This window comes from Neophocaena asiaeorientalis, unplaced genomic scaffold (assembly GCF_003031525.2).
Source record: "Neophocaena asiaeorientalis asiaeorientalis breed wild unplaced genomic scaffold, Neophocaena_asiaeorientalis_V1.1 scaffold418, whole genome shotgun sequence".
NCBI lineage: Eukaryota > Metazoa > Chordata > Mammalia > Artiodactyla > Phocoenidae > Neophocaena > Neophocaena asiaeorientalis.
Genome location: NW_020175731.1, coordinates 5,213,550 through 5,231,030, shown reverse-complemented (window position 1 = coordinate 5,231,030; position 17,481 = coordinate 5,213,550). Strand labels below are relative to the sequence as shown.

At 40.2% G+C, this 17,481-nt stretch overlaps 1 protein-coding gene across 1 annotated transcript in view; it reads right to left on the bottom strand.

The window, feature by feature from the left end:
* Nucleotides 1-344: 344 nt before the first annotated feature.
* Nucleotides 345-17,481, bottom strand: part of IGF1 (insulin like growth factor 1) — a 145,630-nt gene continuing 128,493 nt past the window's right edge. Inside the window, exon 5 of the mRNA XM_024732195.1 lies at nt 345-417. Coding sequence (XP_024587963.1) covers nt 383-417 — 35 coding nt within the window. The 3' untranslated portion in view covers nt 345-382. The remainder of the gene's footprint in view (nt 418-17,481) is intronic.

The window sequence follows — 17,481 nt, the reverse complement described above, 5'->3', positions numbered from 1 at the left end:
AAAGTCTGCTGTAATTCTTATCTTCCACTGTAAGTAGTGTTTCTTTTCTTTTTCTCTGCCTCAAGATTTTTCTCTTTATCTTTGAATTTCAGCAGTTTTACTACAATTTTTTATAGCTGTGGCTTTTTTTAAAAATTGTATTTATCTTGCTTAGGGTTTTCTGGGATTCTCTGATTTGTTTTTGCCTTTTATTTATTTCAGAAAATTCTTGACCATTACCTCTTCAAATGTTTCTTATGTTCTCTCTTCTTATTCTAAGAATACAATTATCGAATAGATTATCTAAAAATGCTGGAAGAAAACCAAACAATCTATTCTTTTTCTCTCATTTTCCTCTTGCCTTTCATTTTGGATAGTTTCTATCTATCTCCAAGGTCATTAATTATTTCCTCTGCTGTGTCCAGTCTGCAGATAAACCTGTCAAAGGAAAAAAAATATGTTTAGTATTGCCATCTGGATTAGTTTCCTATTTTTGCTGCACCAAATTACCACAAACTGTGGCTTAAAACTATGAACTTTATTATATTAAAGCTTTGGAGGTCAGAAGTCCAAAATGGGTCTCAGCTGGCTAAAATCAAGGTGCTAGTAGGCTGTTTTCTTTCTGGAGGCTGTAGAGGAGAATCCATTTCCTTTTTCCAGCTTCTAGAAACTGCCTACATTCCTTGATTCATGGCCTTTTCCTGTATCTTCAAAACTAGCAACATAGCGTCTTTAAATCTCTCTCTAACCTCTTGCCTCTCTCTTTCACTTAAAAGAACCCTTGTGATTATATTGGGCTCAACTGGATAACCCAGGATAATATAGCCCCATCTCAGTATCGTTAACTTACTTACATCTGTGAAGTCCCTTTTGCCATGTAAGGTAACGTGTCCAGGTTATTAGGAAGTGGACATCTTTGGGGGATCCATTATTCTGCTGACCACACAACGTTATTCTCTTTTATGATTTTTATCTTTAGTGGGTTGAATAGTGCTCACCACCCCTGGCCCCCCAGTGATATGTCCATGTCTAAATCCCTGGAACCCGTGAATGGTATTTGGGAAAATCTTATTTGCAGATGTCATTAAGTTAAGGTTCTTGAGATGAGATGAGATCATCCTGGAATACCTGAGGGGGTCCTGGAATACCTGAGGGGGTCCTAAATCCAATTATAAGTGTCTTTATAAGAAACAGAAGAAGACACAGACACACAGACGAAAAGAGAGTGTGAAGATGGAAGCAGAGATTAGAGTGATGTGGCGCCAAGTCAAGGAAGCCAAGGAATGCTGATGGCCACCAGAAGATAGAAGAAGCAGAGAAAATTTCTTCCCTAGAGCCTCCATAAAGAGCTGATACTTTGATTTCAGCCTTCAGGCCTCCAGAACTGTGAAAGAATCATTTTCTCTTGTTTTAAGCCACCCAACTTGTGGTAATTTGCCCCAGAACCCCTAGGAAAGACATGCATCTCTCTGTTTAAGTCCTCCATCTCTTCATTCATGTATTGCATTTTTTCCTCTAAATCCTTTAGTATATTAATTACAGTTATTTTGAAGCCCTTGTCTGTTAGTTTTAACATCTAGGCCAAATCCTGAGTCTGTTTTTTCTCTTGACAATGGGTTGTTTTGTTCTTGCTTTTTATGTTTATCATAATTTTGTTTACATGTCAGATAATGTGTATAAAAGAACATTAGACACTGAGCTAAGTAATGTTTATGCCCAGAACTAGGCATACTTCTTCTTCTATTCGATCATGATTCTTCTGGAAGTTGAGGCTATCTAATCAGTAGATGAGCTGGGTTTGGATTTGCTGTTGTTGTTGCTATGTTGTGGTTAATTTCAGCGAATTCAGGGCTTCAAATTCCTCCAGTGGTGAATTATTAAGAACCTTGCTTGTTCTTAGTGTGAGGCCTGGAATGCTAGAGGGATTTTCTAGATGTTTCTTCTCCACTCTCAGCTTTTAGCAATCCCTAAGTGCATTTGTCACAGAAGGGATTTATCTCCATGTTCTTGTCCTTCCCCTAGCCTTAGACTTCTATTGCTTATTACTTTGTGCAAGGCTCATGCTGGGGCTGGGTTTTTTCACTTCTCCTGCTCCAGCCTCAGCCTTAGGCAGACGCTGTGCTCCAGAGCCTCACATGCCAGGCTTTTTTTTTTTTTTGGCGGTACGCGGGCCTCTCACTGTTGTGGCCTCTCCCATTGCGGAGCACAGGCTCCGGACGCGCAGGCTCAGCGGCCATGGTTTACGGGACCAGCCGCTCCACGGCATGTGGGATCTTCCCGGACCGGGGCACGAGTCCGTGTCCCCTGCATCGGCAGGCGGACTCTCAACCACTGCACCACCAGGGAAGCCCATGCCAGGCTTTTTAATCACTCCTACTTCTCTCCTGTGATAAGCTAGTCATCTTGGCCTCCTCTTCAGTTCAGTTCACCCATGTGTGGGTGAACTCTTTATTTTAATAAATTTCCTACTCCTCATTGATCAGTAGCAGGACTCTGTTTTGTATCAGTGTAGGATCCTGAGCACAAGCATGTCTACATTTCGCCCAGAAGCTGCCAATTTTTTGCCTGGGAATAAGTACATGATAGTGTTTCCTAATTCACCCTTAGGACCTGATACTTTTTACTTCATGTAAAAGCATGGTCATATCTAGTATATAAGTAGGTTCTTTTGACTACCCCAAGAGTAGACAGATTTTTGCTTCCTATCAAGAAGATTCTGGGCTGTGGGCAGTGACCCCTGCTTGTTATCCTGAACTCATGCAGAGCCCAGTGGGAGATGAGATTATGTAGGTGTTCCTGTTCTACTTTCAGACTTTAGCAGACCCTGCACACCTTTGCCACCAAGAGGAGCTTTCCAGTTTCCTACCTGCCCCTAGTCTTTCTTGTAAATATCCAGTGGAGGCCTGTGGAGAGTAACTGGTGAGTAGGTGCAGGCTCCCTTGCCTGTGGCTCCTGGGGATTCTATACTTTCACACTAGTCCACATGTGTGCTTTAAAAATGTGTTAAAATAGTTGTATTCTTCTTACCCACTCCTATGGCTGCCTCCTTTTCCTCCCATCCTCCCTCCAAGGTGGAACATTGGGTGTCCTATGTTTCCTTTGAGCCACCTTTTGCCCTTTAGAATTTAGTTCACCTGATTACCTCATAACCTCAGCTCACTGATGAACTCAAGACTGATTATTTTTTAGAGTCTGTCCTTTTCTAAGGCAGTATAGATTATCTAAGAGAATAGGTTCTTGGAAGCAAACAGACAAATCCAGAAAACCACATTGTTTCTAGGACATTCTGTAGCACAGCTGACCCAGCTTTTGCAACAAGTCAATGGTATGGAAAAATAAATAAAAGGAGAGAGTACTCAACAGAGACCTAAGAGATACAATAACACAAGGTAATTTGCAGACCTTGTTTGTCTCTTGTTTCAAACAAGCCAGCAGTAATAAGTTTCTTAAATAAGTGGGAAAATTTGAATATGGACTAGGTACTAGACAATACCATGGAATTATTGTTAATTGTGAAGAAAGGATAATAGCATTGTAATTGTGTTTAAAAATCAATATTTTTTTAGAAATACAAAATAAAATAGACAGATGTGAAATGACGATGTCTAGGATTTGCATTAAAATACTCCAAAAGTTGGGGGTTAGGTGGGGGAGGCAGATACACGATGCAAGTGTGTCCAAATCTTGATAATTTTGGAATTTAAACAGATCACCTAGTGTTTGTGAGGTGAGGAGAATGAATTAGAAGGGTACAAGAGTATAAGTAGAGAAATCACTGCTGTGGTCTACATGAGACATCATGGTAGCTTGGACTGAAGGGAGCAGTACATAGTAGGTTCTTAGCAAAGATTTTGTTAAATGAAGTCATGATAATGATATGTTTCATACACACACGCAGGGTTGTTTTTTTTTAACAAATGTAAAAAAGTAGAATGTGTTCTTTTTGCAAGCAGCATTAACTTCAAATCAAAATGTAGTTGGAAAAGAGTTCCTAGACCCAGGAAGCCTAGAATCGCTCAGGTCATCCTCTGCCCAAACAAATCTTTCCCTGTAAGCTTGTCAGAGGACCTGGAATTCAAATATTTTTTACTTGGACTTAAAAAAAAAGTATAGATTATCAACTTTTTCTGTTTGGGTGACAGTGACATTCTTTTGTAGCTTCTCCATCCTAGGTGGAAGCAGGACTATATTTATTAATTTAACAAATATTCATATCAGGACTCCCCTGGCGGTCCAGTGTTTAAGACTCCAGGCTTCCACTGCAGGGGGCGGGGGTTCGATCCCTGGATGGGAACTAAGATCCCACATGCCACGTGGTGCGGCCAAAAACAAAACAAAACAAAACAAAAAACCCCCCAAAACACAACAAACGTTCATATCAACAGATGTACACCTGGTAGACTAATTGATATCTCAAACTTAACATATTCATAATGGAACTTTTGGGTTTCTATAACCTCTTCCTGTTCTACCCCACACCCACCTCTGTAAATGGTACCACCGTCCACCTAGTTGGTCAAGTCAGAAGCCCAAGAGTTATCCTTATTTTCTCTTTCACCTCACACATCCAATCCAACAATAACCACTACAATTCCAAAACAGATATAAAATCCACTCCCTTACTCCCATTATTGCTGTCACTAGTGTTATCCAGGCTATCATGGTCATTTGCCTGGACTTGTATGAAAACCAGCAAACTGGTCTCACAGCTTTTACTTTTGTCCCCCTAGACTACATTATCTACCCAGCAGCCAAAGTCAAAAACCTAAGTCAAATTACATTCTAAAAACCTAAATTAAATCAGAGCACGTCAAATCCCTGCTCATAATCATTCAGTATCTTCCCATTGCCCTTACAAGAAAATTCTAACTCCTCACCATGGCCTGGAAGGCCCTGAATGATCCAGCTTTGACTACTTCTGTAACTTCATTTTGGGCCACTTTCTTCCTCACTCAGTCTATCTGGCTACATTGACATCTTTCTGTTTCTTGAAATACACCAAGTTCTCTTCCCACATGGTCTTGGTCTTTGCCTTTCCCTCTGCCTGGAAGCTCTTTCTTAGAACTTTGCAGTTTGCTAGCTTCTTCTCATTCTTCAGGTCTCAGGTCGAATGTTGCCTCTTTAGATATGCCTTCCGTGACCCCCACGTCCAAGACAGCTTCATCTGCACCTCAAGCCCTATTATTTTCTTCCTCAGCATCCTGTTTGTTTCCTTTATAGCACTCATTAAATAAACATTTGTTTATTTGTTTTTTGTGTCTTTCCCTTACTAGAATGTGAGTTTCTTCAGGGTTAATTTAGTACTGCATCTCCAGCGTCAAAAAGGATGGCTAGAACATAATCAGTACTCAATAAAATTTGTTGAACAGATAAACATTTTTAGCACCATCTATCTATCACCCTAGATTTGTTGATGGGGATACAGTAGCAGCTAGCAAGAAAGAGTAGTGCTTAATCTTTTGTAGCTCAATACTTTATGAGGGAGACAGATATTAGCCATCAGTTAACAGAATTAACCATTTAACTATAATTGTAGTTGGAGCTATGGAGGGAACACATACAGGGGAACTTGACTTTATTTTCCCCCAAGGAAGTGAGGTCTGAGATAAACTCTCTAAGTCTCAGTGAGAATAAACCAGTGAAAAGGGGTGGGGAAGATCAGTCTTAGAAAAAGAAGTAGTATATGTAAAGGACCTAAGGCAGGAAGAAGTATGGGTTTGAGACATCAGAAGTAGTCCTGGAAGGTTTTTGTGCTGAACTCGAGTCTTCTTGGACCCCCTACTCCTGGGTTTTGGTCTTAGGGGTGCAGAGTTGGGCTGTTGCCTCACTCAGTGGTTCTTATAAATTTCCATAGGCATACATCCTTGTACAATAGGCACAAGGAGGCCACATTTGCTATAATTGGAAAGATTAAGTTGAAATGTTTGTTCAGAATGTCAGAGAAACCTAGGAAAGGAGGTGTAATAGGTTTTCTTTCCACTCAAACTTCTCTTCATTCCGATGTATATCAGAGGCAGAGCAGCCCCTTCTTTGACTTATACTTGCAGACTAATACTTAAATGTGTGACAGTGAAATGGTGAAAAGCAGAGTTGAGTCTGGTGAGTAAGAAGAGCATTGGTATGACCTCAAGGAGTCCCCACTACCCTGACTCCATGGTGGTCCACCTGCGATTCTGCAAAAGCCATTAGCCCTCTCCGGACTTCTGCTGTCTCATTTGTACAAGAAGACATATGAATCTATCAAAAGAGGCCAGAAATTAAACAGATTATTTACAACCACACAATGAAGTTATTAGAATAGAAAGCAGAGTTTGGAAATTTATCTCAATGGAAAGTGATTTTATTAAAATAATACATAACCTGGAATTCATGTCTAAATTATTTGGCTTGGTAATTATGCTAGAGAAGAGAGCAAAATGCTTTCTACCATAGTTTACAAAACACCATCAAAGAAAATCTGAATTTATAAAGTTGATACATTGTGGGGTACCTTGTTTTCAAAATGATTTATAACAAGGTACTATAAATAACTACCTCGTTAAGTACATTTAAAATACCTTATTGTAAAGATTTTATTTATACAATACTTGACAGGAACACCTGTTGAGAGGCACTCCCAACCGGTGCGTGTTTGAGGAATCAGAGCATTTGTGAACATATCCTTGACCTCTGTAAAGTTTAAAATATAAAATGTTACTCAAAAATAGAATTCTGGGATTTAAATCAACTTTATTTCAACCTTGCTTACTTTTTATGACATATGTGCATTATTGTTTCATCGCTTCCAAACCTGCCTCATGTTTTTCAGTTAACTTTGATTTATTCTTGTGAACAGACTGTTGAATCAAAGCACTACATTTACTAATGGTGGTAGATTTTTCTGAAGCTCTTTTTGAAACTCTTATTGATAAAATGTCCCTTTGTTATAGAGTGCAGTGTGGTTTGCTTAGGGTAAATGTGAAGAAGGCAGGATGTCTGTCTTTGCTTGGTTTCCTAGCCACAACGTCTCACTTGGTAATAGTCTATTTGGGGTAGTTAAATCCATTCCTGGGGAACCTATCCTTTATGCTTTATGTTTTCCTTTCTTCCTTTTTTTTTTTTTTTTGCGGTACATGGGCCTCTCACTGTTGTGGTCTCTCCCGTTGCGGAGCACAGGCTCCGGACGCGCAGGCTCAGCGGCCATGGCTCACGGGCCCAGCCGCTCCGCGGCATGTGGGATCCTCCCGAACCGGGGCACGAACCCTTGTCCCCTGCATCGGCAGGCGGACTCTCAACCACTGTGGCACCAGGGAAGCCCCTCTTTTTTTTTTTTTTTTAGTACTTCATGCAAGTAATTTGACATGAGGAGTTCTTGAAGGTGTTGACTTCCTATGACAGTGGTGACTTCCCTGTCACTGGAGGTGTTCATTTGGGCACAGTCGCTTGGATCCATTCTCTCATTAAAGAACAAATATTTATTAAATACCACCTTTGCCAGGCACTGAGATACTCACTAGGAGTTCAAAAGGCATGATCTTAGCAAGTGTTCATATTAGGTGTTCGACATGCAGTTTTAATACAGAAGTTGACTATTCTAATGGAGAATAGAGAGTTCAACCATCAAACTACTGTGTGGTCTAGAAGACCTTTTAAAATACTGACTGATTTCTGAGAGTCTATGAATTAACTTCTAAGAGTTGTAGAGGGATTATTGGAAAAGGAAAATGAGAATGGTCTTTGAAACCAGACAATTCTGTGTTAGAAACCTGGCTATACCACCTCTGAGCTTTGAGAGTCTTGGGCAAGTCCCTAAACTTTCTGAAGCTCAGTTAGTTTTTTTTACCTTTAAAAGGGGAATATTTGGAAGAGGGCTAAATGGTATAGTAAACCTATTAGGTGTGATGGGGTGAAGGAGTGTTTAGTGAAAATGAAAATTGGATTAAGCACAAATACTTCAGGGTCTTTTTTTCCCTAAATATATGTGTCTGTGGGATTGGGGGGATGAGGTAGGGAGGATGTTTTATAATAAAGAAGTAAAAGGGAAGAAAAATGTGAATACCTAGTTCACTGGGAAAACACTGCAATCCTAGACTGGTGACAGACAATGAACTGTGTGTCCTGAGCCGGCTCTGAAGGCAGGGGGCCTCAGCTTAGGGCATCCCATGTGCACCCAAAGAAGATAATGACGTTCAGTGTGTCCCAGTGCATGTGCCTGATGACAGTTTTGTGATCAGCCTTTGTTTGCAATCTCAGAGAACCTGGAAAATTTAATTTTAGTAGTCTTGATCTTTTGGACAGAGAAATTCTTTTAAAAATATTTAATTGCTTTATTTATTATTTCTCATTAAGGGAAGAAGAATAGTGTATTCCTGGCTGAATCCTAACTTGTTAGCAGCTAGTTCTTTGTGAGGCACTTGAGTGATAATTGCCAGTGTTTTGTAGCTTCTTGCCAGTTACAAATACTTTCACGTGGACAATCTCATTTTTATCACCCCCATTTTACAAATGAGAGAAGAGAAGCTCAGAAATGATTTGTCTGAAGTCACACAGATAATATGTGCTAAAGTTGAGACCTGAACTCTGGTCCTTCCCATCATACTGGACATAAAATTATGGGCCATGCTTCAGATTAGGAGATCAGAATTTTCAATGAAAATAAAATTAAAATTGGATTGATATCTGTCATTCTATTTTATGTCAGTCTTAAGTGTGAGTGGATAATCTTAGAAAAGCTCTTATATTATCATCTAATTTAGCCCTGCTGATCAATTACTGTTTGACTCAGTTTTTCGATTCTACTCAATATGATGTCACTTAAAACTTTACAGATTATAATGAGCTGGTAAATTTTTTAAAATTAATTAGTTAATTTATTTAATTTTGGCTGTGTTGGGGCTTTGTTGCTGCGCACGGACTTTCTCTAGTTTCAGCGAGCAGAGGCTACTCTTCGTTGTGGTGTGTGGGCTGGCTTCTCATTGCGGTGGCTTTTCTTGTTGCGGAGCACAGGCTCTAGGCGTGGGTTTCAGTAGTTGTGGTGCAGGGGATCAGTAGTTGTGGCTCTCGGGCTCTAGATCACAGGCTCAGTAGTTGTGATGCACAGGTTTAGTTGCTCCGCAGCATGTGGCATCTTCCCAGACCAGGGCTTGAACCCGTGTCCCCTGCATTGGCAGGCGATTCTTAACCACTGTGCCACCAGGGAAGTCCCGAGCTGGTAAGATGTGACAAACAACTCCTAACTCACTCAAACACACACACACACACACACACACGCATTTATTTGAATTTAAGAACTGTATGGAATAATTAATTTAAGCAATAAATATTTGATTATTATGTTATTACTATGTTACTTTCAAATACTCCCATATAAATAGTATGTATAAATTAACTTCAATTCATACACAGGAGTGGTTAGTTATAGTCATGTGCTGGTAAACGTTTAACAACCAGCTCTGGGGAGGGGCGGAGTCCTGATTTTTAGCATTTGTTGATTTCTGTTGTGTAAATATTCCCCCCATGGCCAGTTTCAAGCTACCAGTGTGAGGTCACAGAATGCAGAGTTGGGAAGAGATGTGTACAGTAGACTCACAGCCAGTACAAGCCAGCTCTCACATAATACTATGAGCCGAGCAGTTCTCTGCTTAGGGATCCAGATTCAGAGCACTTCATATGTTGCATCAGAGGGTTCATTGATTAATGTAAGGGATGTTAGACATAATTTGGGCAGTAAGTGAATGGTGTGCAAGATATGCATCAGGCTAAAAGTGTCCTTGAGGGAACAAAATTGAAGGACCTGACAAAACCGGAAGCCTAACATCTTCAGAGTATGTCCTGGGTCTAGAATTTTGTTCTTTGCTTCCCTATTTAATCAAGACTCTGTCACCTGCTCCAGTTAGAAGGTATGCTGATTTTTCTGTTGAAGTATTATTGTAAAGCTTGTTGGAGTGCCTAAAAGGTAGAGAGCAGTTGCTTCTTCAAGCCCATGGGAATGAATAGTTTGTATGACTATTTTGGAGCTTTCTAGCTAATAAATATTTCTATGTGGCAGAATTTGGTCTGTGATTTACTTTCACTGCACTTACTGCCTAATGGTGAGATAGAGGAAGCTGTCACAACTTCTATTTATCTCTTATTGTGTTACCAAATGTTGAGACAATCAGTATTTAGCAGAAGATTTTGAAATTATAGAGGGCCAACTTGGCATACATCAATTTGCAATATCATGAAATGCCTACTATGCTTAGGATACTGTAGCATGATCAAGTCCCTGTCTTCAGAGAGCTTTTAGGTTGATTGTACCCAGAGTTATTTAAAAATGCAGTGTTACCACTCCTATTTGTAAAGTGGGAAAACAATTTGGATGCTAAGATCACACATGCTAACAGAGAATGGTCTTTATAATACTGAGGTTATGGTCAAGGTAAATACACAAATCCCTTCACTCTTCTTATCAGAGAGCAAGGGCTTAAAGAGAAACTAACAAAAGTGTCCAGGTAGTGATTGTGTGGTACCTTGGTATAATGGCTTTAAAATACAGCCCACAAATTTCTGACACTCCTTCCTTCTAGAGGTGGGAGGTCTGTGTCTCTTCCCCTTGAATAGTTATGGATTATGATTGCTTGGCCGATAGAACATGGCAGAAGTATTGCTGTCCCAGTTTCTTAAAATATGACTTTGGAAACTGGCACTGGATCTGGTAAGATCCAGGACCAGATCTTAAGAAATTGGTTGCTTCCACTTCCTATCTCTTAGGATGCTTGGTCTTAGGACCCAGTCTCCACGCTATGAGGAAGCCTAAGCCACCCCATGGAGAGGCCCGCATGGAGAGGAACGGATAGGCAGCATCAATCAACTTATCAGCTTTGTTGGAGATGGATCATCCAACCCCAGTCAGGCCACTTGGAGCAGAGGTGAGCTGTTCCCACCAAGACCTGCCCAAATTGCAGACTCATGCCAAATAAATGATTATTATTTAAGCCACTAAGTTTTGGGCTGACTTGTTATGCAGTAATAGAAACCTGGAATACCTGGTAATCCCTCCAGCTGTGAGAAGAGGCTAGTAGATTCTTCTAAGCACCTACCCATCTATTTTTCCTGTTACCTTGTCCGTCATTCCTCGGAGGCTGTATATATATTTCTCTTGCTCCCTCATGTAAAGTTTCCTTGCTCTTTGCCTGGCTTCTCCTGACAAGAATCTACAGCGGACAAAACCCAAGCTGAAGCAGGGAATGGGTGTAGCATCTTTAACACCAGTGGAAGTTTGCACGATCTGTAGTTTTCACAAGGGTGCTTTTGGCAAGTGAGATGCAAATATGTTGACTTGCGTGGCTCCATTTGCTTTCTGGTTAGGGATCATCAAGTCACGTGACTGCTAATTCTTCTGGTGTGGATTTCTCTTCCAGCTCTGTGAACCTGTTCTAAGAGATAGAGCCCTGAGATGAGGGTTTAAAGACATGAGTCGTTGCTCTGCCACCTACTATGAGAATAGTCATTTGACATTTCTGGATCTATGGCAGGATTTAGATGCTTAGAAGCCCTAAGCATTGAGCATATCATGACAGCATGACCCCAGATATAACTGTCAGCAAATACAATGAAATTCTGATTTTCTCCAACTTGTCTGCTTGATGCTTTTTTTTTGAATTACCAATTGTCAAATTTGCTTATTTTTGTTCTTTTGGTGTCCCTGATGAGTCTACCTATTGGGTAACCACTGTTTTGCTCTCAATTGCCTCATCCATAAGATGAATAAGTAGATAGATTGATCTGTTAAGTTTCTTTCAGATCTGAACTTTTGATTCTGAAGAAGACTGCTTTTAATTTCTTTCTTTTGTTTGCTATGTTCTCTTTTTTTGGCCCTTCACTATATCTTTATTGAGGTATAATTGAAAAATCATAAATTGCACAACTTTTAAGTATACAGTCTGAGAATTTTTGACACACTAATACACCCATGAAACCATTGCCATGATCAAAATAGTAAACATACCCCTCATCCCTACAAATTTCCTTGTTGTCTTTGGTAAGCCTTCCCTTCCATCTTTACTCACCCAGCCACCAGACAACTATTGAGCTAGCTGCTTTCTGTTACTATAGGTGAGTTTGCATTTTCCAGAATTTTATACAAATGGAATCATAGGGTATAGATTCTTCTTCTTCTGGCTTCTTTCACTCAGCATAGTTATTTTGAGATACAGCCATGTTGTTGCATGCATCAATTGTTTATTTATTTTAGGTGCTGAGCAGTATTCCATTGTGTAGATATACCATAATCTATTTATCTATTCAACTGCTGATGGATGTTTGGGTTGTTTCCAGTTTTTGGCTATTATAAATAAATCTGCTATGAACATTCATGTATGAATCCTTGTATGGACATATGAGAGTTCCATTTCTTCCATATCCTCACCAACATTTTGTATGGTCATTCTTTTTAATTTTAGTTATTCTAATAAGCATATGGTGGTATCTTATTGTGGTTTAAATTTGCATTTCTCTAATAACTAATGGTGTTGAAAATCTTTTCACATGCTTATCTGCCATCAGTATATCTTATTTGGTAAAGTGTCTGTCCAAAGCTTTTGTGCTTCTTTTTTTTATTACTGAGTTTTGAGAGGTTTTTAAATATATATATATATATATTCTTAATAACAGTTCTTCGTTGGATATATAATTTGCGAATAATTTCTCTTACTCTGTGGCTTATATTTTCATTCTCTTAATGTTTAGTATGCTCTTAAAGAGAAAGAGAGTTTTAACACATGTGAGTTATTTTATAAACTCTTTTAAGCTCAAAGAAGAGCATAGGTGAATCTGGGAAGAAAAAGGTATTAGCAAACAATTCTACAGTTTGGCATTGAATGCCTTTTTGTATAATTTTCTTTAGTTAGCACTTATTGAGTGACTTTTCTGTATAAAGCATTGTAGTATAAATAAGCACAGTTGTAAGTAAAGTTTAAACCTGAATTATGGGCCCAAAACAAACTTTTAAAAACAGTCTTGGGGGGACCTTCAAGATGGCAGAGGAGTAAGGCATGGAGATCGCATTCCTCCCCACAAATACATCAAAAATACATCTTCATGTGGAACAACTCCTACAGAACACCTACTGAACGCTGGCAGAAGACCTCAGACTTCCCAAAAGGCAAGAAAATCCCCACATACCTGGGTAGGGCAAAAGAAAAAAAGAAAAAACAGAGACAAAAGAATAGGGATGGGACCTGCACCTCTGAGAGGGAGCTGTGAAGGAGGAAAAGTTCCCACACGCTAGGAAGCCCCTTCAATGGCAGAGACGGGGTTGGCAGGGGCAAAGCTTTGGAGCCACAGAGGAAAGCGCAGCAACAGGGGTGCAGAGGGCAAAGCGGAGAGATTCCTGCACGGAGGATTGGGCGCTGACCAGCACTCACCAGCCCAAGAGGCTTGTCTGCTCACCTGTTGGGACGCGTGGGGGATGGGAGCTGAGGCTTGGGCTTCGGAAGTCAGATCCCAGGGAGAGAACTGGGGTTGGCTGCATGAACACAGCCTGAAGGGGGCTAGTGCACCACAGCTAGCCGGGAGGGTCTGGGAAAGACTCTGGATCTGCCTAAGAGGCAAGAGACCATTGTTTCGGGGTGCGTGAGGAGAGGCGATTCAGAGCACCGCCTAAACCAGCTCCAGAGAGGGGTGCGAGCCATGGCTATCAGCTTGGAGACCAGAGACGGGCATGAAACACTAATGCTGTTGCTGCAGCCACCAAGAATACTGTGTGCAAGCACAGGTCACTATCCATACCCCGCCCCCGCCCCCACCCCCGGGAGCCTGAGCAGCCTGCCCCTGCCAGGGTCCCATGATCCAAGGACAACTTCCCCGGCAGAACACACGGTGTGCCTCAGGCTGTTGCAACGTCATGCTGGCCTCTGCCGTCGCAAGCTCGCCCCGTATTCCAATTAGAACTACTGAACCCTCCCTCCCTCCAGCCTGAGTGTGCGAGAGCCCCCCAATCAGCCGCTGCTTTAACCCTATCCTGTCTGGGCAGGAATAGATGCCTGAGGGCGACCTACATGCAGAGGTGGGGCCAAAACCAAAGCTGGACGCCAGGAGCTGTGCGAACAAAGAAAAGAAAGAGAAATTGCTCCGTGCAGCCTCAGGAGCAGTGGGTTACATCCTCACAATAAACTTGATGTACCCTGCATCTGTGGAACACCTGAACAGACAATGAATCATCCCAAAACTGAGGTGGTGGACTTTGGGAGCAACTGTAGACTTGGGGTTTGCTGTCTGTGACTGACTTGTTTCTGATTTTTGTGTTTATCTTAGTATAGTTTTTAGTGCTTGTTATCACTGGTGGATTTGTTTCTTGGTTTGGTTGCTCTCTACTTTTTAAAATTATCATTACTTTTTAATTTTTTTATTGTAATAATTTGAAACTTTTTTTATTTTAATAATTTAAAAATTTATTTATTTTCTTTATTTTTTTCTCCCTTTTCTTCTGAGCCACATGGCTGACAGAGTCTTGGTGCTCTGGCCTGGTGTCAGACCCGAGCCTCTGAGGTGGGAGAGCCGAGTTCAGGACATTGGACCACCAGAGAGACCTCCTGGCCCCATGTAATATCAATCAACAAGAACTCTCCCAGAGATCTCTGTCTCAATGCTAAGACCCAGCTCCACCCAATGGCCAGCAAGCTCCAGAGCTGGGCACCACTTGCCAAACAACTAGCAAGACAGGAACACAAACCCATTCATTAGCAGAGAGGCTGCCTAAAATCATATTATGTTCACAGACACTCCAAAACCCACCACCAGATGAGGCCCTGCCCACCAGAAAGACAAGATCCAGCCCCACCCACCAGAATACAGGCACTAGTCCCCTCCACCAGGAAGCCTACACAAGACACTGAACCAACCCTACCCACTGGGGATAGACACGAAAAACAATGGGAACTATGAACCTGCGGTCTGCAAAAAGGAGACCCCAAACACAGTAAGTTAAACAAAATGAGAAGACAGAGAACTATGCAGCAGATGAAGGAGAAAGGTAAAAACCCACCAGACCAAACAAATAAAGAGGAAATAGGCAGTCTACCTGGAAAAGAATTCAGAGTAATGATAGTAAAGATGATCCAAAATCTTGGAAATAAAATGGGGAAAATACAGGAAACGTTTAACAAGGACCTAGAAGAACTAAAGAGCAAAAAACAATGATGAACAACACAATAAATGAAATAAAAGATTCTCTAGACGGAATCAATAGCAGAAAAACTGAAGCAGAGGAATGGATAAGTGACCTGGAAGATAAAATAGTGGAAATAACTACCACAGAGCAGAATAAAGAAAAAAGAATGAAAACAATTGAGGACAGTCTCAGAGACCTCTGGGACAACATTAAATGCACCAACATTCGAATTATAGGGGTACCAGAAGAAGAAGAGAAAAAGAAAGGGTCTGAGAAAATATTTGAAGAGATTATACTTGAAAATTTCCATAACATGGGGAAGGAAATAGTCAATCAAGTCCAGGAAGCACAGAGAGTCCCATACAGGATAAATCCAAGGAGAAACATGCCAAGACACATATTAATTAAACTATCAAAAATTAAATACAAAGAAAAAAGTGTTAAAAGCAGCAAGGGAAAAACAACAAATAACATACAGGGAATCCCCATAAGGTTAACAGCTGATCTTTCAGCAGACACTCTGCAAGCCGGAAGGGAGTGGCAGGACATATTTAAAGTGATGAAAGGAAAAACCTACAACCAAGATTAGTCTACCCAGCAAGGATCTCATTCAGAGTCAATGGAGAAATTAAAACCTTTACAGAGAAGCAAAAGTTAGGAGAATTCAGCACCACAAAGCCAGCATTAAAACAAATGCTAAAAGAACTTCTTTGGGCAGGAGACACAAGAGAAGGAAAAGACCTACAAAAAATACCCCCGAAACAATTAAGAAAATGGTAATAGGAACATACATATTGATAATTACCTTAAATGTAAACGGATTAAATGCTCCAACCAAAAGACATAGACTGGCTGAATGGATACAAAAACAGAACCATATATATGCTGTCTACAAGAGACCCACATCAGACCTAGAGATACATACAGACTGAAAATGTGGGGATGGAAAAAGATATTGCACGCAAATGGAAATCAAAGGAAAGCTGGAGTAGCAATTCTCATATCAGACAAAATAGACTTTAAAATAAAGACTATTACAAGAGACAAAGAAGGACACTACATAACGATCAAGGGATCAATCCAAGAAGAAGATATACCAATTGTAAATATTTATGCACCCAACATAGGAGCACCTCAATACATAAGGCAAATGCTAACAGCCATAAAAGGGGAAATTGACAGTAACACAATTATAGTAGGGGATTTTAACACCCCACTTTCACCAATGGACAGATCCTCCAAAATGAAAATAAATAAGGAAACACAAGCTTTAAGTGACACATTAAACAAGATGGACTTAATTGATATTTATAGGACGTTCCATCCAAAAACAACAGAATACACTTTCTTCTCAAGAGCTCATGGAACATTCTCCAGGATAGATCATACCTTGGGTCACAAATCAAGCCTTGGTATATTTAAGAAAAATGAAATCGTATCAAGTATCTTTTCTGACCACAATGCTATGAGACTAGATGTCAATTACAGGAAAAGATCTGTAAAAAATACGAACACATGGAGGCTAAACAATGAGCCTCCAAGAGAGATCACTGAAGAAATCAAAGAGGAAATTAAAAAATACCTAGAAACAAATGACAATAAAAACACAATGACCCAAAACCGATGGGATGCAGCAAAAGCAGTTCTAAGAGGGAAGTTTATAGCAATACAATCCTACCTCAACAAACAAGGAACATCTCAAATAAACAACCTAACCTTGTACCTAAAGCAATTAGAGAAAGAAGAAGAAGAACAAATTAAAAAACCCAAAGTTAGCAGAAGGAAAGAAATCATAAAGATCAGATCAGAAATAAATGAAAAAGAAATGAAGGAAACAATAGCAAAGATCAGTAAAACTAAAAGCTGGTTCTTTGAGAAGATAAAAGAAGACTGAAATCAACAGAATTAGAAATGATGAAGGAGAAGTAGCAACTGACACTGCAGAAATACAAAGGATCATGAGAGATTACTACAAGCAACTATATGCCAATAAAATGGACAGTCTGGAAGAAATGGACAAATTCTTAGAAAAGCACAACCTGCCGAGACTGAACCAGGAAGAAATAGAAAATATAAACAGACTAATTACAAGCACTGAAATTGAAACTGTGATTAAAAATCTTCCAACAAACAAAAGCCCAGGACCAGATGGCTTCACAGGTGAATTCTATCAAACATTTAGAGAAGAGCTAACACCTATCCTTCTCAAACTCTTCCAAAATATAGCAGAAAGAGGAATGCTCCCAAACTCATTCTACAAGGACACCATCACCCTGATACCAAAGCCAGACAAAGATGTTACCAGAAAAGAAAACTACAGGCCAATATCACTGATGAACATAGATGCAAAACTCCTCAACAAAATACTAGCA